Genomic DNA, 23,514 nt, shown 5'->3' on the forward strand with positions numbered 1-23,514 from the left:
GGAAGCTGACCTATAAACAACAACTCGAGGTCTTGTAGCGAACTTAGGAGTTACCACTATAGTAGTTTCTCGACACCAGGCCACAATGGGGAAGGTGACAAAATTGAACGACTGGATACTATGCCAACTCGAGCATGGTCAACTGACATAGTTGCACGATTCATCACTAGACCGCAGATTTTATACATTTATGATATAAACTCGTGCTAAACGTAACCAAGAAGTGTGCAAACTTATGCAAAATGAAATAACTTATATAAAAAAATTGAACCAAAATGTATTTTACTCTGCAAATATTATAATATAAATTTTAATTTCATTATATTTTTATATTATTGCATACTGTGTGCATTTTGTTGTTTCTTGCAAATTCTGTAGTGGAATTAATATTTATATTAACATAAAACCTCGAACTCTCACTATCACATCTCTAAAATGATTCCAGAACTACATTCTCTATTCTAATCTGCGCAGTGAGCTCTAAAAATGATAAAAGTCACCCGTAAAAAGGTTAAGAATCTCCAGAATTTAAATAGGAATTCATTTTACTTTACAAATATTATAATATAAACTTTACTTTCATTATATTTTTATATTATTACATACTGTGTGCATTTTCTTGCACATTCAAATTTCAAATATTATGATTCAAATAATATTCAACTATTATCATTTAATTATTATCCAAATTAACAATATTATACTATGGATTGTAGAATAAATAAAATTCTCAATCTAATCATCACTATTATTTAAATTTGCGTCAAACAATAACAGCAACATTATATGGCATGGAAAGTAAGCATAAAAAATAACTCCGCAACGAAGATTCATCAAAACTCAAACCAATTTATTGCAGCATTCGATTAGTTAGTTACTCGGAGAGGCTTTTAGTAGTTGAACGTGAAGCATAATCTAATTACTGACATATTGGAGTTTTTATTGAACGAATAATAGACCGAAAGTTGATTACTATTTATTCGATATTTGTTATACAGATGAAAGTTTTCCCCATCTCTGACAGAGATTTATTCCTTTGTTCAGCAACACTCGTTTGCACGCATCATACGTCACAACAGAACAGCGGCATTTTTGCCCAATTCCATCGGACCATCAAATTTTACCACTGCCAGCATGTTCGCTGAACATTTTTCCAATGGACAATCGCCTTTTTGAGCCATTTGAAACTCTTTGTTAAAAAAAAGAAAATAACAGAACATTTTTCATTCGAGAATAATTGGAGCATTTAAACAATGGCTGCAATGTAAGGACGTCGAATTTTTGAAACACGAAATGCATCGTTTAATACATCGTCAAGAGGAAGCCGACAGTGAATGTTTTATTTGGCTAAGATTTACTTTTTCGAGTAGGAAGATGGCAATTTCGTATAAACTTTAATGGTATAGTATCATTAAAGGTGACTTTTCAGTAGCAAAGCTTTGAGAGAATATATTTCCTATTAATAAATATCAGAGACAAGCGAAGGAGAAGAAAATAAATGTTGCAGGAATTGGATGGAAAGGATCATCCATGGACGAGGCGCAGAACAATCTTTGAAGTTCCTTTTCGGGACCAAATTGGGTTTGTATCGTTAAAAATGTACAGTCTGCGAATTAAAATCGTTGCTACCGGAGAGAAAAATTCTACGGTATTCGCTCTGGTGCCTCCTAAAACGAAGCAATGGCGCTCGTGAAAAATTCCTGTTTGAAACTATCCATGTAGGAAGTGTTCATATTAAAAAAACATTATACAGTAAAAATTTGAAAATTATAACAAGTTTCAAATAAAATAAATGCATTCAGAACAAGGTTATTAATAAATAAGTAGGGGTATAACAATTGTACAATCACAAAAGGATTCACTCATTCCAAGAAGAGTACTCTATCAACCTAGAGTATAATATTAAAAATAATATAGAAATTCATATGAAATAAATGCATCCAGAACCACGTTATTAATAAATACGTGAATTGTACACAACGATTGTACAATCACAAAACTATTTGGTCATCCATACCAAGAAGAGTAAAATCTATCAATCTAGAGTGCAATACTAAAAATAATATATAAATTCAAATGAAATAAATGCATTCATAACTACGTTATTAACCCATAAATGCCCCAAGTTTCAAATTTGATACCGGACTTTTAAATCGAATTGTACACTTCCAATTGGTTTGTTTATGTTATTTGACCATGTATATAAAGTTCTTTTGAACTCAAGTTAAAAAAATAAACGTCAGTTGTCAAAATTGTTCAAATAATAAATACATTCCGTTTTAAATTTAATTTCAAAAAATCAGGCTTCTAAGGTTTAATAAATAAATAGGTTCACACTAGAATTAAATCAATGATAAACACAATCGAAGAATAACATTCTCAAAGACCAAATATGAATAATCTTCAATACCCCACGAATTTCGCCAATTTTTTCAGATCTCCGCTAAAAAGTGACGTCACCGAGAATTCTAGCGAATCACGAGATAAAAACGGAGTACGAACTTCCCCCGGTTTCCAAACACTATACATATTCCTAGGATCGCAGCTAAATCGCCGGCAGTCATAAGCAGAGGAGAAGCGTACAAATCCGCGTGCAGCCACAACAAAATGGAAGCAAACGCGAAAAACGCGAGCCACCATAATCCAGCAGCTCATCAATTCTCAGTTTCCAAAGTTCTTCTGGCTCGTCCACCCCTGCCTGAGATTACAACCCACAATGCAGTCCATTTTTGCCCGTCAAACGAGCAAAAATCGACGTGGGCGTTCGCCGCGCGATCGCGGATTTTCTTAAACCGGGGAATTGTTTGCTGGAGGAGCGTAGCCCGGTTTAGCTTCGTCGACACGAGGGGGTCGTCGGAATCGACGAATAGGAGCGGTATTAAACCAGCGCCTATTAATTTCTCTCGTCCTTTCGTTGGCTCGGCCATTTGTCACTGTCAAACGATACTGTTAACCCCTGGTGCCGTTGTGCGTCGTTTGATCGGCTGAAATTATTGCGGCTGCATGTGGAATTGTCACGGAACAGGTAGCCCCTCGTGAAAGACTGCCTTTATCGCGATACCATCGCCGTACGTGTGAGCAAACTTCAAAGCGGTAATGGGGGATCAGAAATAAATGTTTCCACAACCGACCGCTGCGATGATTGCGTGGTTCTAACTGCGTTTGCGCTCGCGTTTGGTACTTAGAGACGCGTTGCTACGACTTTATTAACACCGGGTTTAACGGAACGCGGTCACTTTTACGCATTCGGAATTTTTAGAACCAAATAGGTGTAAAAAAACAAGGATATGAATCTAATTAATCCAAATTAGGTCGGAAATAGATATAAAGGTGATGAGAAGAATTTCGCTCCCTTCTTCGGGAGCGAAATTTAGGAAACGAGGAAAGTGAGGGTACTGAGAAATTGCGTAAACCTAGTGTTTCACCTCGAGAAATTTTATTTTTTATTACTTTTTCGTGGAATTATTTTTAAAATTGGGCTTGAGGGATGTGTACTTATATAGAAATTGTGAAATAAGTATCAGTAAAAATAGTGAGTGTTTAAATTTATTATAAGACTTTAAAATATGAATACCTCTTTTTTTAAAAAAAAAAGAAGAATTCTAAATAAATTCTATAATATAAATGTTGACTATCTTAAGTTTGTAAAAGTATACATTGGATCTATAATTTAATTAATATGAGGGATGAGTATTTCAAAAGAAATTGTAAAATAAGTACCAGTGTAAATATTAAGTATTTTGGTACAAAACATTAAAGCATGAAAATTTTTTTTTTCAAAAAAAAAAAGAAAAATTCCAAATAAATTCTATAATATAAATGTTGACCATCTTAAATTATTAATAGTATAGATTGAACTAATCAAGCTGTAATTTCATCAATACGAGGGATGAGTACTTCAAAAGAAACTGTACAATTAATACCAATGTATATATTCAGTATTTTGGTACAATACTTTCAAGCACCAATACCTTTCTTTTAAAGAAAAGAAAAATCCTAAATAAATTCTGTAATATAAATGCTGACCACCCTAAGTCTTTCGAAATATACATTGAATTGATCAATATATAATTTCATTTATCCACCTTGGAATCAATTTGTTCTCCACCTAAAATCCTATGGTTCTATGGAGTAAACGAGTGAAGTCGAAGCATCGTTTTCCAAAATTAAAGGGTTTGTGCTAGTGGACTAGAAAGCAGGTCCATGAATGACTAAACGGTTGCACGAGTGTCCATTACGGTTTAGATAGAATCAATTACGAAGGATAGAAATGGTTTCAATTTACCAACACTGTAGAAGTACTCCAATCTAAGACATGAAGCATATTCCGAATATATTTTTCTCGGCTACAATTAAGTGTAAAGATAAAGTTACAAAAATTACTGCACACTTCATTCATGTCTTACCAATTTAAAATCCACAAGACCTTTGAAAAAATTTTATTACAAAAAAAAATTCCCCAGATGTCATCCGGATAGGATACTCATATTTCACCAATGCAACAGTGTCTCGCTAATTCTCTAAAACAAAAATACCATTACCTTGTCATGAACATAATAACCTCCAAACATTCCGTCTGTCTACTTCAGCAAAAAATTTGTATTTCAAGTAAAGAGCCTCCTCCGTTTGGTCCGATCAACCGTGAACGGTCAACAGTCTGCAAGCAACGCAACCATCCCACCCGTTTCTCCAACGAGTTATTCGACTCTAAAAAACATTGACGAGAACGCGATCGACACCGCGAATTCAAAGATCAATTCGTCGCGACGCGCATCGTTCGAGCAAAGAGCCCCTCCACTTGGTCCGATCAACCGTCGACGTGTTCCCGAAAAGCGCCTGAAAATCTCTCGGGCGAGGTGAGACGGTCCAAATCGCGCATGATCGTCTCCTCCCCTCTCCTCTCCTCGTTCCCTAAACAATAGCCCGGAGCGTTAGCTGAAAACGTGGCACACATCCAAATTGGCAGCCATCCGGTGTGCCCGTTAATTACGAGAACGAACCGCGCAGATCCTTGATTATCGTAGACGCTAAACATTTCACGGATCGCACCGAGTCCAACTGCCTCATACTAAACACCCATTTACATGTTGTCGAATACCCGTCTCCCGGGGTCTTCGTTCATCCCCTCCACTCTCCTTCGAACGTAAAGCAAAATCGAGTTCGTGTGAGTTCGCGCGAGCCTGGCCAGATGTCGCCGCAAACAAAGAGACCAGGCCCAAGGTTACTTCGGAACAGTTTCTCCTCACAGCGTCGCTCTCCGATCGACTCGGAATACCTACGGATACAAACAAGAAGCCGAGGACACTCATCACCTGTTGGATGTGCTATTCTCGAGTTTCGGAGAGGCGATTCACTATCTGGAATCGTCGGAACGTCCGTGGAAAGCGTGAGCAGTCAGGTCCGGTGGTCATCAGGGTCGAAGTGCCTCGAGAGCTCCGATGGTGACCTGCTGGCTCGATTCTCCTCGTTGATCGGTTAAAAGAAAGATCAAAGGTGATACATGAGGGGCACGCGAGGTGATGTCGGCGGAGACGTCGCTTCCTCGCTGTTGGTTCCTTCCCGATCTTACTTTCGTCCTGTCCTTGTTCGATTACGCGATGGGGAGACGACGTTTGATCGCGTTTTTATTGCAAGGCCTCGTGATCGGTCAGTCACCTTGCGAACGAGCCCGCGTGCAGGAGCAGCAGGAGCAGCGCGAGCGTCCTCGTTGCCGCGCCGCTGTTGCTCGAGTTCCCGTGCTGCATCGCTGCTGGGTGCTCCCCTGGAACAGACGATAAACCGAGAATCAAATGGAGAAATTAGGTTTAATTGGTTAAAAAGGATACGGGTATGGAATCCCCGTGTTCAAGGAGAAATTATAAAAAGGGATATACTCGCAAGTATTTGTGAAAGTCGTGCTGTAATAATCGAATTATTCAGTCCATCGTTGGGGACATTGATTCAGTTTAATATTTGAATCATTCAGGCGAGATTAACCCTTTGACCGCGGAACGATTTTAGATATCAGCTTATAGGGATTAGAAAGACGAAATTCTTATATATTTACGGTTTATATATTACGGTCGAACAATCGCATTTAAAAACAATATCACTCTATAGAGAATGACTAAACGAAACTTTTTCATATTAACAATTTATTTATAGGACGTTTAGTTTCAAAAATATAAATTGAAAACTTAGAAGAACTTTTTTCCTGAAATTCAATTTTCGCAACGAACCTCTAACTTTTCAATTTTTATTTTCGAAACTAAGCGTTCTATAAATAAACTGTAAATACAAAAAAGTTTCCTTTCATCATTCCCTATAAGCTAATATTTTTTTAAAAATCGATTTAACGAATATATACATTTCTCTGATGCCATTTCTCGAGGGTGTATATATACGCCCTTCACAGTCAAAGGATTAAGTAAGCACGTGACGTTCCAAAACAATAGCGCCGCTTAACCGAGGGTAACCGGACTCACAACCTCGAAGATTCAAGGTCCAAGAATCGCGCTGTGGACGGAACAAGCATTCTGGATGGAAGTACGTTATAAAAGTTCCAACTCTTTTTTTTGTATCAAGAACGATTTTTCATGGCAATTCGAATGAAAAAGTCCTTTTACATTTTTCAATCCGGGGCTTAGTCCTCGAGATATAAGCGGATAAAGTTTTCACCAGCGTGAGCGCACTGCAACGCGTTTCTCGGAAGCCAGTGAGCGCACGTGCAGCTGCGCAATCAACTGACTGGAACGAACATAGCACGTGCCAGAAATCACGCGAGTGAACTTCGATTGCTTGTACCTGAGTAACAAAGCGTCCGTTTGCAAAGTGGTACGGCATTTTCCGATTCATTTTTGCGCGAGCAATCGATCCCACGTGTTTGTGACTCTGGACCAACATTAACGAAAGTACATCACCTTGTATACTATAGATGGAAGGTAATGGTTGAGGATTTACTAGACAGTTTTTGTTTATCATTTTTAGATTGAAATTACTGATAGTACTAAATAGGTTATGTACATATTATACGGATAAATAATTGGTATTTATTTTATTGAAGGTGTCTAAAAAGAAATCGTACTTTTTGATATTTCGGTACCAATTACTCAGACTACAGTTGACCTATCGAGTCCGGACTTTTTTTGTTTGACGCAAAATCGCTTTATCTACCAAACAGCGGAGGCGGTTTGTCAAAATTGGATTTAGTTCAAAAAATAAAAAATAAAAAAACATTTTTTTTTTCAAAGTCGCCCTGTTTTTGTTTGACAATGTTTTCTTGAAAAAAAAAACTCATCGCTGTTTTGTAGTTTAGACTTTGTAGAAGAACCTAAAGAATGGTTGGGTACGATCGGATAAGGCATAGCCAAAAAAAATGTACCGAAAGATGTAAAATTTTACTTAGTTGATAAAAAAATAGCTGGTAGTGCCCCCTTTAACTGAAGAATAAACCGATTAATTAGGAAGAATAACAAAAAAATGTTTCTCTCCTTCCTGTAATCTACACAGAGCCATAAGGAGTCACAACGCCAAGTTGAATAATAAAAACACAATGATACAATTTTCGATCGAAATTTTCGGAAATTCGATTTCAGCTCGCGCTCTAGCGGATCCCCAATTCCCACTAGCCAATTCGGTAGCAACGCGTTCTCAAACTATTTCCCCCCAAAAAGTTCGTAGGCAATGTAAAGTGGAACGGAGCAGCTCTCAAGTTGATAACGTGCACGTGCACGCGAGCTCCCATATTTGTCATCCTCGAACAATTCAGCCAGCTTATCCCTGCCAGCCGATTTTCCCCGCATTCTGCGCCGTCCTGGCGTATTTAACGGGCAAGAATGCACGCGCGACAGAAATGCCATAACGTCACCCGCGGGCGCTCCGTTTATGAACCCGGAGACACATAAACGCGACGAACGAGGGGGAAACTGTGAACAACTGGAGAACGGGGGCTGGCTTGATCGCCATATTCGGCGAAACTTTTTTCCGAAAAAGTAATCAGAATATTATCGCCGGAGTTGTAGTATTACTTTTGGGGAATGAATAGCGAGCAGGTTAATTTGATTTAACCCTTGTTTTAATAAACATGGAGCGATAATTATTTTTTTATACTTTTCCGAATCTGTTTATGTTTCTCTCCTGGAATGTATCAAGCACTGCTTTGAAGAATTTAAGTGAAAGAACTGTTAGTAATTATATTATAAATTTATGTCGCTTGTATCATTTACGAAAGTAAAGGTTTAATATTTAAAGCTGTTTGTTTAAATGTTTATTTCCAAATTTCCACAACATTTCCAATATTTTTACAAACATAGATACCCGTTTAGATTTTAGGGTTTAGATACTGATTACTAGTGTGGTGGCACCTCCTGTTCTCGCCACCAGAGGGATATACTCAGAAAATATAAAGCACATTTCAAGGTATAAATACAACAAATACAAGGTATAATTGTAAAATAGTAACAACGTACAATTGTGACAATATAAAATTGTTGTATTAAATTCCAGCGTCCACAATTACTACATTATTTCGGTTAAACTTCTCTTTACTTATGTGATGGTACCTCCTGTTCTCGCCACCAGAGGGACACCAAAGTACCGCGCGTTCCTCACAAGTAAAAGGTCCCACCTAACATCATATATAAGCCATTCCCGACCGATCTCCAAACATCCGGCCTTACCTAGAAGAAGCTGGGTAAGGCCAGTACTTTAGATACTATCTATTCTCAGATATTATCCTAATTTCTCTGATTTTCCTAAAAATCACATGTCAATAGCACGAATAATTTATTTATTTTATCATTGCGTTCTACCTCAAAATAAACAGACAAGGATCCATTCAGTGCTTTTATTTATTCATCTCACTTTAAAACTTGCAACGAGTGCGTTGTGCACCATTTTTCAAAATAATCCAGCACTGCTGTCAGGTTGCAGTGTGATGGCGCCTCCTATCCTCACCGCTAGAGGGACACCGAAGTACCGTGAGTTTCTCACAAGTAAAAAGTCCCACCTAACATTCATACATATATAACCCATTTCCGACTATTTACCGCCACAGGCATCTCTGAAAAGGACCTCAAGAAAATTAAATAAAACTATCAGAAGTCGAATGAAAGACTAAAACAAACCTACAAAATTTCAACAGAGAGGACAACGTAAAATTATCGTAAAAAATTTCAGCATCAACTATTCCCTACTACATTATTTCGATTAAACTTCTCCATCGTGTTTCCGCTTTAAAAAAGAAGAAATCAGGACAGCTTCAATTCCAGCGAAACGCTTCGAATTCGTTTCCAATGGAGCGTGCCGAGAGGCATCAAATCGCCAAGAAAAAGAGTTCGCAAAATATCGACGCGGCTGCCGAGAAATTGCAGACACTTTCGCAGAAGAGTCGAGCAGAAAATTCGAGTAATCATGCATTTCCCCTTTGCCCACGGGCAAACGGTTTTCTTTCGCGAACACCTTTACGATTTTCGTGGAAACATCCATTTTTTTTCCCAACCTCGAGGATCCCGGGGGCAGCTTGTTCTAATTTATGGTGCGTAATTCGACGAACGACCCTGTGGCGCAAGAAACACTCATTTTTCAGTGAAAACGACCGTCAGCGTTCTGCGGGGGCAAAAAGTGGCCATTCGCAGTTACGGAATGACGACGGGTTGCAACCGTTGCGAATCTGTTGACAATGACAATCTGGATTTTCCTTGATGCTGAACCAATTTCGATTCATTTTATTGGACACTTTTTATTTTCCTTGGCTACCAACAGGGTTTTGTAAAATTAGTCATCCAATATCAGATACGTATTTATATTGGCAGGTTCAATTAATTAATCAACTAATTATCTAAGATATTTAGCTTATTTCTAATCAGTAGCTTTTAGTATCAGTATATAATTGCCAACAATCGTTATTCCTCGTCAATTATCTACGTGCAACAAATAATTTCCGTTAAGTTTGCCTAATTAATGCTTGTGAGAATTTCTATTGAGTTGAAATGTCGTCTCGAGACTCATGAAGATTAAATAATTTAACACTCGTCCTAATATCATTTTTGTAACCAACGACAAAATTCCTACGAGGCTTAAATTTTGTCTGGATACAATTAGAAATGACGTAATTTAATATTTGTGGAGAAACTCCTTTTTGCAATCTCGTTAAAATTTACGAATCCTATCTATTAAATTACGCGCCTCATTATACTACAGATTAGTGGCATGCTAGGCTTGCCACCTACCGGAAGAATATGAAATACGTTCTTGTTCCTTTTTCGTTCTTCTTGCGTGTGCCACGTGCAATATGTATAAAATTTCATTCTTTAATTTGCAAATATATTCTTTCATAATTATATTGTGTGTTTCTTAATGACATTGTAATTTCTTTTCTCTTTAATTAAAATATATACGGTTTGATAAGAAGTGTATGCGGAGTGACAATTCATTGATTAGAGATCCAACCATGTGTTCCTAACCTCAAAAATTGATTTTACAACTATCCAGATTGATATTCGTTACTGTCTCACCTTCGAAATACATTTTTTAGTTCCTCAATGAAAAGTCTTGTCACCCTTTTCTCGATGACATGGCGACCAACATGTTAATACATTTGAGCCGAGAAAAGAAAAACATAATAATAATAAATAATAACGTGATGTAATAATGTTTGTTGCGTCATCGTATTAATCTTTATTATTTAGGAAAGTTATTATACACATAAAAAGTTGTGACTATACCAAGTGCTTTGACCCTCAAATTTAAGATTTTTCAAAAACTAGAGTTAATCAATTTGTACGGTGAAAGGCTCAATAATTTACATAAAAACAATATAAACCACAATTTTATATAAATTAAATTGCACCATGTAAAACGCGTCGCGTAAATCAAAGTATCCATTGTGTTCGCGATAGGTTGCCAATAATTCGACAAAAATTTCCGCTCGGCTGGCGTCGCAATTGTCGTACAATTTGCGAAAGGAACCGTGAAGTCTCGACACATGTTTCGAGCGCGCCTCGGTTTCCTATCGGAATCACTTCGAGCTTGTCGGTTCGTTCCAGCACGTTTTCTTCAAAATTCGAGCATGGTGACCGAGTTCCGTGGAGTTTCTCTATTCGTCGCGAGGCACGGTGATGTTTTTCGCACGGTGAAAGGAGATTTTAGTGCCTGGCGGGCGCCGAGGACTCCGAAATTACGGGAGACTGAAATTTAATGAGATTCTTTGTGTTGTACCGGTGCGCGAAAATGCACGGATACCCCGCCGCCTTTAAAGGCGCGAAGTGCGAAGAGTGCCGAGTTAAATGGATACTGTGTACCGATACGAAAGGGGACTCGAAGTTGGTTAGAATACCGACGAGGTGAAAGAAACTTCGAAAGGTTCGCGTTTGTATCAGCTACGTGCTGGACGGAATGGACGCGAGATTATTCACGGCGAATCTCTACCAGTGAACTTCTTATTTTATCTGTGTAATAAGATGTCGATGAAAATCGATGAAAGCATTTCATTCGTATTTTAATTTTTATTGTTATTGTTGTGTGGATTGGAAATTTCTTTAGAATAAATAATTTTATATCAGATTTTATGTATTATATTCTGGGTAACATGATTATTTAACACAATCGAAAATAATTTCACATTGTGGTGGCACAAATAGTAATCAAATTGAGTTGTGAATAATTCTTGATAGATGATAGATAGTATCCGTGATTACCGACCGATCGAGGATTACAAGAAGGTGTCGCAAGCTGTCACGACCTATATTCTTTTCGTTTAATGTTTTTCTTTTGTTTTATGTGCTGCCTCTTCTCATGCGGCGTAGTTCCGCATAAATTTCCCGACACGTCGAGTCCGTGTATCGCGTGTCCCACTTCGAATATGTTACATTCTAGTTATTACATTAAATAGTAATTACAAATGTGTATTTATTTCGTGTGAAACCCGACAATTCTGTATATCAATAAAAATAGATGAAAGTATTTCATTCACATTTTAATTTTTATTATTATTACGATTAGCGAGCATTGACAATGATGTGACAGTTGGTTTTGGTATGCGTGGAGAGTAAGTTAAGTTGGTATGCGTGTGAGAAAAAGAGGTTAGAGTCTATCAAGTTAAAAAAAGCATGTGGGTTGCATTAAAGATGTCCTAATGTTCAAATCAATTATTAAATATATTAATCAGAAAAAGTGTTCAAATTTGTTCCATCTTCCCAAAAACGATTGGTGGCAATTATACTGTGACCGATAGAGGTAAAAATTAATTGATGGAGGTTGATGAAGATTATTGGATGTTGATTAAGACTGATGGTGACTGATGATAAAAATTCATCTCTAATTATAGACTACTACAAGGATGACAAGTAGAAATCCTGAAATGTCTAAGATACATGCTTAATGTCAGAATCAAGTTTATCAAGAGTTCGCTCTAAATATATCTCCCCCTATACTAAAATCATACGAACTATCCTGAATACGATAACAGCTTACCCTGATCCCCTGCTAATTGAGGACAGCCTATGGAATCGATTGAAACTGTGTTAAACAAGGAAATTTAGTGCAATTCTACGTGTTCAGTACGTTAACAAACGTTTTCCAATGATTTCAGGTTGCTGGAATACCGTTGGCGTTGGTTTCATATAAACGCGAATATCGAGCGTTTCAGCCTATGAAATCGATAGAGACTGTGTTAAACAATATGATTTAGTGCAATTCTACGTCTTCAGTATGTTAACAAGAGACCATTCGTCCTGCCCTGAATTATGAACGCCTCCCCTGAAATAGTAATCAAGACCACGTTATAAACAATTTTATCCAGGTTTTATATACCTCGATTTGAACAGAAATAATACGTAACCTACATATGATTAAAAAATACACACACATACATACACGGACTAAATTTCTCCTCAAATAGACTCTAAAAATCAATTATAAAATCCATGACGAATACCGTTGGAAACGTGTCAAAATGTTGCGCGATACGAGGTAAAATAATTCACATAAAACCAGTACATCCCGAACTACGCCAATGCCGGAGTTAAACGTTGAAGCACATAGTGCACCTCCAGAAGCATTAATCAAGCTGGAAATCGCGAGAAAGTGCTCAGGATTTGCAGGTTGCAGGTAAAGTAACAGGGGTAACCAAAGCACACGTAACTCTGGTTGCGAATTGGCGACTGCAGCATGTCGGCTCACGGTTACAGTTTTAATGTAGCTGCATCGATGTACATAATCTCGGTTTCCTTTTGGTGCCAAGTTCGCGGTCCTCTGTATGTTGCGGTTGTCGTGCATCGCATGTCGCCCTATGGCTGCTGCGTTCGCATATGTTACTTTTTGTTGGGCTTCTTACGTCTGACTGTCATCGCCATGCGAAGCTTCGGACTATTTTTTACCATTATCAGTAGATTTTTACGCAGTTTTATGCATTCTTATTGTACTGTTCGCAGAGGAAAAAAAATTTAGCTTCAATAGTTAGGTTAGATTCCTGGGTATTTTTTGTATGATTACAGTAGTTTAGGAAATAAAAAATAAAATGTAAATTCAATGGCACAATTTTTCCATGGATAGCTTTTTTTTTATACGAATTTTTGAATTTTTTCTCGATTTCTTTCTGAAATACTTTCACATTTTAGGCTATATCTCGAGTTAGAAACGTCCGATTGGATCACGCAAGATGCCATATTAAAGGTAATCGAATTCCCAACAATTGATTCTCACATTGTTTTCCAATCGGTTGAATAGTTTAAGCGTTATGGGGTAATATATACGAAAAACTACTATATTTCGGCTAAAATAGAACACAAACATTTCTTCCATCGCCATTTAAAAATAGCCACTGTCAAGTTATGTCCAGTTTCTTATTGTTTACGTATAGACTGCACTTTTACGAAGAAACCAAGCTTTTGTTGAAGAAAATCTATGGATAAATATCGGACTTAGAAACAATTGAGTAAAGGTGCAAAAATTCCAATTTTACTCTGTTTTGTATTTTTCTCCTATTTATACAGGAAACATTTATTTAATTCATTAGGATTAGAAATACGATTAGAAATAATTTTGGTCTTTGCTTTGTCTTCTGTTCTTCTCCTAAACACTCCGAAATAACTTCTAGTGCTCCTAAACACTTGTTCTTTAAATGAAACTCTTCCTACTGAATCTTTCTTGTAGATCTGATTAATAATCCTCCTGTTCACCTATTTATCTTTTAATATAAATATTTATTATTTGAGGGGAGAGGGCAGCCACCGGTTAATAGCCTCACAAATAAAACTTGCACTCGTGTCGGTTTTACAATAGAGTATAAGAGACGTCTATTGATTACATTCGTTCAATTTGGTGTGGATGATTATTTAAAGGATTCTGTGCGAATCCAAGGCATGACGAATGCTAACGCCCGCGAGGTGTGCTCTCAACTGCGCCATCAATTTTCAGTTGGATCACACGTGAGTTTGCTCTCCTGTTGTATTCCACAGCAGCTCGTCGTTAGAGCAAACGAGAATCGATAATAGGCTATAACGGGTGAAATTAACGCAGCAAACTTAACGATAGACGCAGCTGTTCTCGTAATCTTACGTGTTCGTAGCTGACGTTGCGTGAAATCGCTGATACGTAATGCAAAATCGATGGGCAGCGGTATTGTCAGCTTCGCGATCGCGTTTGTGTCACTTTTACGCATTAGATAATATGAAATGTGATATAGAAGTGTTCGTTAAAGAGGAATCTTTATTTTTAGTATGAAAAAAAGGTTAAGGGGTTAATGTAGCCATATTTAGAAATTATTTTTACATTCAATACGAATGTTTATAAGATCTATTACTGTTTATAAACCTTGTTAGGCAGTGGGTGACATACACAAGGTGAATCAGTGTCAAGAGTCTTATTGTCCTAGCAAGTTTACAAAAAGAGGTTAGGTTTAACGTCGCTATATGTTGCATTGGATCTTCGCAAGGTGGAGCATCGGAGCCTCTTTAGCAGACCGGCGCTCTAGTCGCTAGATGTCGCTGATAGGCAACAAAGAGACAAACTTGCTCAACAATGTGGGAAGGTGGAACAAATTTGGACAATCTTTGTGATTAATATATTTAATAATTGATTAGAATATTAAGGCATCATTAATGCCACGCACATGCTTTTTTAACTTGATTCACTCTAACCTCTTTTCCTCACACGCATACCAACTTAACTCACTCTCCACGCATACCAAAACTAACTCTCACAAACAAACCTACTCATTAGACACACATATAATTTTTTAACCATTATTTAGTCATTAATACTACAATTTATATACAGTTGAAAACAGGCTTGTTGATGAAACATACAGGAGTGATTCCAACTCACTGATTCACGAGAAATAAAACAAAAAATGATTTTTTGGTAGAGAGATCTTACTCCAACAGAGAGATCGATTGTAAATGACTTTAATTTAATTGACAGGACTTTTCATTAAGGAACTAAAAAAATTAATTCCATAGGTGAGACAATAATGAAAGTACATCAGGTTAGGCTTCGTAAATTTTGCGACATTAATATATTAAATATTACGACAAATGTTAAATTATGTAATCTTGAATATTTTCGAAACAAAATTAAGGAACTAAAAAAATTAATTTCATAGGTGAGACAAAAATGAAAATAAATCTGACTAGTATTCGTAAATTTTGCGATAGTAATATATTAAATATTACGACAGCTGTTAAATTATCTAATCTTGAATATTCTCGAGACAAAATTAAAAAACTAAAAAAATTAATTCTATAGGCGATAAAATAATGAAAATAAATCTGGCTAGTATTCATAAATTTTTCGACATTAAAATATTAAATATTACGACAGATGTTAAATTACCAAATCTTGAATATTCTCGAGACAAAATTGAGGAACTAAAAAAATTAATCCTATAGGGGATAAAACAATGAAAATAAATCTGGCTAGGATTCGTAAATTTTGCGACATTATAAAATTTTAATAATACGACAGATAAATTATCTAATCTTCGATAATCTCAAGGCGAAATTTTAACTTAGCAGATATTTTCACGAGATTTATCTTGGCAGTCTACGATTATTACTTTTTTTTTCAAATTTACGAATAGAACGAGAGATTTACGACGTAAAAAACGCAACGAACTTCAGAGCTCCTCTCGCTGCGTACGAGCAACAATCTCAAGTAAAGAGTTTTTTATTCCCATTAAACGTCGATTTGCGTTCTCTGTTGTTCTAAGCTTGAACTTTTAGCATAGAATAGCACGGTTTAGAGGCGAGCGAGGCGAGCTGAGACCGTCATGTACGGAGGGGTAATAAAACTCCGTACGCGGAACCCGGAAAAAGCTGATTGGGTGGCGGGTTCCGCCGAGAGAGAAGTATAAAAAGAGCCGCTTTCACAGAAAAAAAAGGCGCCGTAATATAGGTCATTCAGCGGGGAACCCCGTGACGAGCGAACATCGAGCAGAGCTACAAAACTGCATCGGTTAACCTAGCTTCACGTGGATATCGCGCAGGAAGGAGTATTGACCAGCGACCAAGAACCTACACCTTCATCCAACATTCAGAAACCTCGCGAGATATGTAGAAGTTGAAGGGTTATGGGAACGGAAGTTTTAAAATTTTTCTTTTTTAATAATAGAAGCCCCCAATTCGATTTACGAGATCGAAGACAAGAGCTTCTGCAGGTATCTTCAAACCAAGTGGGAAATAGTACAAACATCGCGGAAAGAAGGAAAATAAATTGAATTTATTTTGAAAAGAATTAATAATGTAAAACTAAACAGGTTATTCTTGGAACTTCACAGTGGATAGATTCAAAAATATTTTGTATAAAATAGATATTCACTATCTACTTGGAAGGTGGTGTTTTAGAATTTTAGGAGCTTTAATTTATTTTAAGATTGAATTTATTCTGAAAAGAATTAATAATGCAATAATAAATGAAAATAGTGTTCTTATAAGTAGAATTAGAAGATTTATTTAAAACTTAAATCTTCCTTTAAAAGAAACCGCGCTTAAAACCGGTGAGAACATATTTTAAGTTACAAATGAGTAGCAATAACATAAACTCAAATCCTACGTAAACTATGATTTGCGAACAAAAAATTATCCTGTTAGTTCCTCTTCCCATTTGCAAAAATCTGATTCTAATAATACAAACATAAGTAAACACGTAATGAAGCTCTTGGTTGTGGACTTAGTGAAATAGATCAGTGCATGGTCAGACACACATAAAAAATTATTCTCAGGACCAAATGGACTACATTTAATACAATAAATACACCTCTTTCCATTTGGAAAAATCTGATTCTAATAATAAAAACATAAATAAACAAGTAATGAAACTCTTGGTTGATGAAATCAGTGAAATAGGTCAGTGCATGGTCAGACAGGCCGGAAAAATTATTTTCAGGAACAAATAAAGAACATTCAATGTCATAAATACACCGCTTTCTATTTTCGAAAGTCTGATTTTAATGATACAAACGTAAGTAAACAAATAATGAAGCTCTTGGTTGTGGAATCAGTGAAATAGGTCAGTGCATTGTCAGACACAAATCAAAAATTATTCTCAGGAACAAATAAAAAACATTTAATATAATAAATACACCTCTTTCCATTTGTGAAAGCGTGATTTTAATAAAACCAAATGGGAAATAGTACAAACACCGCAAAAAGAAAGAAAATACGAATTTCTACTAGGCAATAAAATCGAGTAATGAATTATTTCCGAATTCTATGCGAAGAGGTTTCCAAAATATACTCGTTGATTTGGAGTTTTATTAAAAAACAAGGTCCAAAATTTCTTATTCGAGAACTTTTTATACCAGATTTATTATCTAGTGATCTTCACATTTGTAAAAGAGAAAAATAAAAAATTGTACCAATCAATAAAATCCAGTAATGAATTATTTTACAATTGTATGGAAAGTAGTTTCCAAAAGGTACTCGTTGATTTGGAGCTTCATTAAAAATAAGCTCCTTAATGTCTTAGTCGTAAACCTTTCATAATAGATTAATAATCTAGTGCTCCCTTGAATATCGAAAGCAGTATTTAATAGAGTCATGATCGTTACCGAAGAGTTCCCAAGATGAACCGTTAACATCGCAAAAAATTGGTACCCTCAAGCTACGGCACTCCTACGTCTGACGCTGACAAAGTGCTCAGCATCCTGTGAATCATCCACAAAAAAATCTCTAACTACTACGTAGAAACGGACCAGCTAGAAGAGAAAGTATGCATTGTTCGAATATAATCGATGCTTCGAAATTAAAGTCCAGAAGAAGGTGTTGCCGTAGAGCTCATGTTGGACCGTCTCCAAGTACTAAAAACTGTTGCTAGAAAACACAACAAATTAAAGTTGCTTGGGAAGCTACTGACAGAAACAAGCTTAAAGGAAATTAGGTTTATCACACTTGGGAAATCCGAACGAAGTATCAAGAGTGAGACTCGTACTTATTGTTTATGGACCAATGTTTTTACCACGAGACCCACTTGTGCCAAAGGGCAAAGGGTTTAGGGAATATAATCATACGCAATACAAGAGTATCCTTGGATGTAGAATTACATTCAGGAAATATATTCACACACAATAAGAGAATTTCCTTGTTTATATATTCATAGTCAATAAATAATTGTCCTTTCATGTAGGATCATATTAGAAAAATATATTCACAGTTAATACAAGAGTATCCTTGTATATAGGATCACATTAAGGGAATAAATTCATAATCAATAAAAAAAAATATCCTTTCACGTAGGACTACATATTAAAGAATCCAATAAAAGAATATCCAAGCACATTGGATCACATTAAGGGAATATATTCATACCCAACCCAAAAATATCCTTGCATTAATACTCGTATATTAAGAACTATGAGCTCAAAACTCAAAACCTAAAAACAAAATTAAACCCCTGTGATTTCCTTAATTGTAAGATGTCTAAATCTATGTAGCTTTTAGAAGTCCTTTGTGCTAGTTATTGCTATATTTAGTACGAGTCCTGTAATTCAGCTTCTTCCATGGTTACTGCGAGACGCTCGATTGGATATTACCACTTGTACTGGAGTGCGTCCAGAGCTACGTGGCACTGGGACATTTGGAGCACATCAAGCATCTAGTCGCTACGGGTTCAGTGCCATTGCCTACTCAATGAGTATGCTGCATTCTGTCGAGGCAATTGAACGTTACGAATTGATGTACACAAAGTGAACATTGTCAAGTGAAACGTTTGGTAACACCGTTATAAAAATAAAATGTCTAAATCAATTCGAAAGATAAACAAGGAAAAGACTAAGGAATATTCATTGGGTATTTAATAAATTTTTCTGTAGATAATTATCTTCGTATCTTGCATTGTTATATTTATGTGTGAAGAAGAAGGAATTTCTTTAAAAAATTACATGAAACGAATTCATAGAATGAATAATCTCTATTAATTTATAAAGATAGATTCTTCCACCAGGAAAAAATAAAAAAAGGTGGTTACGTTAATTTACCAATTCTGACTGGATAATTTTTGAAACCTTAGGTTCTTTTCTATCAATTTCTTTTGCTTTCCTAGATTCTTCCTTGCACTCACTCCTTTTCTATAACGTCTCCTTATTTTCACCTTCCCTCCTTCAATTTACCCTTCCTACATCTTCTATGAATTTCAAGCATGCAATCTTATGCTGACCACACCTCCCTTTTCCTCGGAGACTTCGACTGGCCTGCCAGTCAGAAAAACTTGGAATTTATCTCATGAGCGAGGAATCACGAGATATACCGGGTGGAGTTACCAGAAACATTCACAAACGTCTCTGTCAGAATCAAAGACAGAAAATAGAATGCATCCTGCTTAATAAAAAATTAAATTCCATTTTTCGATTTTACATTTACTAATTCTAGAAAAATTCTAGTAAAAGACTAAATTCTAGAAAAATTAAAATCTAATTTTCGATTTTATATTTACAAAGATACTATATATTTAAAGAAAGATCGTATTTTTTACTCTGATTTTCCAATTCGGGTTTTAGAACCGATGGTTTATTCAAAAGTCAACAAATTGCATTTGTGACTGCAGAGTTAAAAATGTATGAGTAATTTTGTTTGATAAGGAACTTAATATTTGATGGAGCATAAAAGGTTAGGTCGGTGCAGACCCTATCCGTGAGAATTATTTTACATGGTTGAAATCGATACTACTTGAATTATTGATTTTCTGATTCTGTACTCCGAAAGGCCACCGAAAAACAAGGGTATGAATTCACGTGAAATATTTAGAAAACCAAGCTTGAATTCGAGTGTGCGAATTTACGTGAAACATTTAGAAAACCAATCTTGAATTCAAGTGAACGAATTCATGTAAAATATTTAAAAAATTAATTTTGAAGAATAGAAGAAATGAACAGAAAAATGAACTATCAAAATATAGTATAGTGTATAAAACAGGATAAAGTATATCTATGTAACATTTAAAAAATTGCACTGGTGTTAACATAATTTTGTTTGCAACATGTATTTAGACGTACCAAGTCAATCCCTTTTTAGAATTTCAAACAGTTAATTTTCTGACTCGTTGTCAGAGTAAGTAATTGTACAGGAACGTCAACTTACAAATAAGCAAACAATACTCGGAAATGAACGAACTCGATAGGAAGACACGTCCTCGAGAGTCACGTCCCGAAGTTTATTCGTTGTCGTGCCGGAAGTCACACTTTTGGACACGTATCGTGAGTCAGGTTCAAACAACGCAATTTTCTTGCGCATTCGTCACGTAGCCAGGATAGAGTTCGAGTAATCCAATCAAATCACCAGACGTAAAAAGACTTGTGCTACGCTCGCGGAGACTCGGGTTTACCGGGGATAGAAACATTCGAAATCCAGTGAAGTTGTCGTCAGCGAGACCCTTGGAAAAGTCATTCCGGAACCTCACAGTGGGACAGATTTAAAAATATTTTGTATAAAATAGGTATTTACTATTTACTTGCAAGGTGGTGTTTTACAATTTTAGGAGCTTTAATTTATTTTGAAATTGAATTTAGTTTGGAAAGAATGAATAATGTAAACCTAAAGAGGTCATTTTTGGAACCTCACAGTGGGACAGATTCAAAAATATTTTGTATAAAATAGATATTCACTATCTACTTGCAAATTTTACAATTTTAGCAGCTTTAATTTATTTTGAGATTGAATTTATTCTGAAAAGAATTAATAATGCAATAATAAATGAAAATAGTATTCTTATAAGTAGGATATAGTAGATTTGTGTATTTAAAACTTAAAATATGTTCTCACTGGTTTTAAGCACAGTTTCTTTTAAAGGAAGATTTAAGTTACAAATGAGTAGCGATAACATAAACTCAAATCCTACGTAAACTATGATTCGCAAACAAAGAATTATCCTTTTAGTTCTTTTTCCCATTTGCAAAATCTGATTCTAATAATACAAACATAAGTAAACAAGTAATGAAACTCTTGGTTGATGAAATCAGTGAAATAGGTCAGTGCATGGTCGGACAGGCCGGAAAAATTATTCTCAGGAACAAATGGAGTATATTTAATACAACAAATGCACTCTCCCTTTCATTATATGATTCGTACACAACATTTATCATAAAAAACAATACTTTTCTATATTATTTTATTAAATTTACTGTACTCGAAATGACTCGAAACAAAATTTTAAAAATATTTCACATTAAGCTCCTATTATAAATAATACGCATAACAACCAGTACATGATTTTTGTTAAATACAGAAATGAAATCTATTCGGTCGTTGCGAATTACACGAATTATATTCCAGTCAGAACGGAACGATGAAGTTGATAGCGGCTTGAAAGCAAAGTTATTATATACTGAAAAGGAGACGGGCAACGAGGCGGAGGCGGAATTTCTTTTCAGCGGGGAAACGTTTCAATCAAAATGCAATTTTATAGCTGAGCAATTTTAGATTACACGCCGAGAGACCATTATATTTCTTAAATCACAGCTCTGAGCATTAATACTTAATGAAATGTGCTCGTGGCATTAACTTTGCTGGGTGTTATAATTTGAATGGAATCTTATATTGCAATTAGACGGACCGGAACAAGCTGAGAAACTTGTGTAATTTCGAGGTTAAAAGGATCTTGATGCAGATTTTAATGGAACATTCTTTTGTCGCGTATCTCTCATACATGGCGCAGCGTGTGTAGTAGTATTTATGGCGTGAATTGAAGAGCGTAGAAATTAGTTTATTGCTCACATTTGTAATGTATTGTAATGTGAATTTTGGATGAATGTTTATATTGAAACCATTACGTATGTTTGTATGTTTTATAGTTGTCAGTTATGTTTATCAATTTGTGTTAGTAATTTATTGATGAGTCATTCAATTTGTATTGTGATTTGATTTTGTCTGATATATTGTGTGTTGTCTTGGAATTTTGACAGTTTTCGCCGAACCTCTAAATAAATATCCTTACACATTTGCAATTTATCGTGTATTTATCTTTTAATCATAGTATATTGGAAGGCCAAACATTAAGTGTTCCTCGTAATTTTTTTTTGTTAATAAAAAACCAATTGCTTAATTTATTTTGGACTTTGTTAATATTTTAAGTTCGTTTTGAAGTATAATTGGTAATTTATTCAACTCATTTCACACAGAAATCTTGGAGACATCAACTGTTTCCTCTGGGAAATCTTCTTATATTATTTTTCTTACATTGTTGACACGTTTCCTAAGAATATGAACTAAACTGTGGTAAAACGAGTCGAAAACCAAATTTTGTAAAAGTGTTTAATGCAAAAGTGTCCATTTTTACCACTCTCAGCAATTTTTTACAATAAAAATACTTTACGCAATGATTCAATTCCAATTTTTTAATTCACATTGACAATATTTAAGTAAAGTTTGAAAATGATTGGTCAATTTGTTTGTGAGTCATCGTTCCCATGGATTGAAAAAATAATATTCAAAAATAAAAGTCACGTCTCAAAGATTTCTGTGTCAAATGAATCGCAAAGTTCATCATGATTCAATTCCAATTTTTTAATTCACATTGACGATATTTAAGTAAAGTTTGAAAATGATTGGTCAATTTGTTTGTGAGTCACCCTTCCCATGGAATGAAAAAATATTATTCAAAAATAAAAGTCTCGTCTCCAAGATTTCTGTGAGAAATGAATTGCAAAGTTCACCAAATGTACTTTAAAACATACCTAATTTATTCTGAAAAAAAAAGAACGTCACATAAATTCTTCTCTGTAAAAACAAATATTCCGAGAAGCACTTGATACTCTCCTTTTAATGTAGATTCCCATTTGAATACCCTTTCAAGAAGATTATTTTATCACGTACATTTCCCCGATTTGTATTTTCGCTATTAACAAAAATATTATACGCGCGTATTCGTGTAACAGAAAATATTGAAAGCGATTCACAACATACTTAAGAAAATCTTAAAATGATCCTTCTGAGGTGTGAATATTCTTTGTTTATTTAGTTACAAATGGAAGAAATTAAAAAGCACATTAAAAATTCAGAAAAACAGACAAATTTTTATGAGAAGTCTCGTTTGTTTGTTTAAACAAAA

The 23,514-nt window shown here is 35.5% G+C and overlaps 1 protein-coding gene across 2 annotated transcripts in view; it reads right to left on the reverse strand.

Moving 5' to 3' along the window:
- Window positions 1-2,014: 2,014 nt before the first annotated feature.
- The window catches only part of LOC128878190 (uncharacterized), a 428,083-nt gene continuing 406,583 nt past the window's right edge, over window positions 2,015-23,514 (reverse strand). For both annotated transcript variants that reach the window (XM_054126195.1, XM_054126196.1), the window contains one exon: window positions 2,015-5,761. In XM_054126195.1, coding sequence (XP_053982170.1) covers window positions 5,566-5,761 — 196 coding nt within the window. In that variant the 3' untranslated portion in view covers window positions 2,015-5,565. The remainder of the gene's footprint in view (window positions 5,762-23,514) is intronic.

Source organism: Hylaeus volcanicus, chromosome 6 (genome assembly GCF_026283585.1).
Source record: "Hylaeus volcanicus isolate JK05 chromosome 6, UHH_iyHylVolc1.0_haploid, whole genome shotgun sequence".
NCBI lineage: Eukaryota > Metazoa > Arthropoda > Insecta > Hymenoptera > Colletidae > Hylaeus > Hylaeus volcanicus.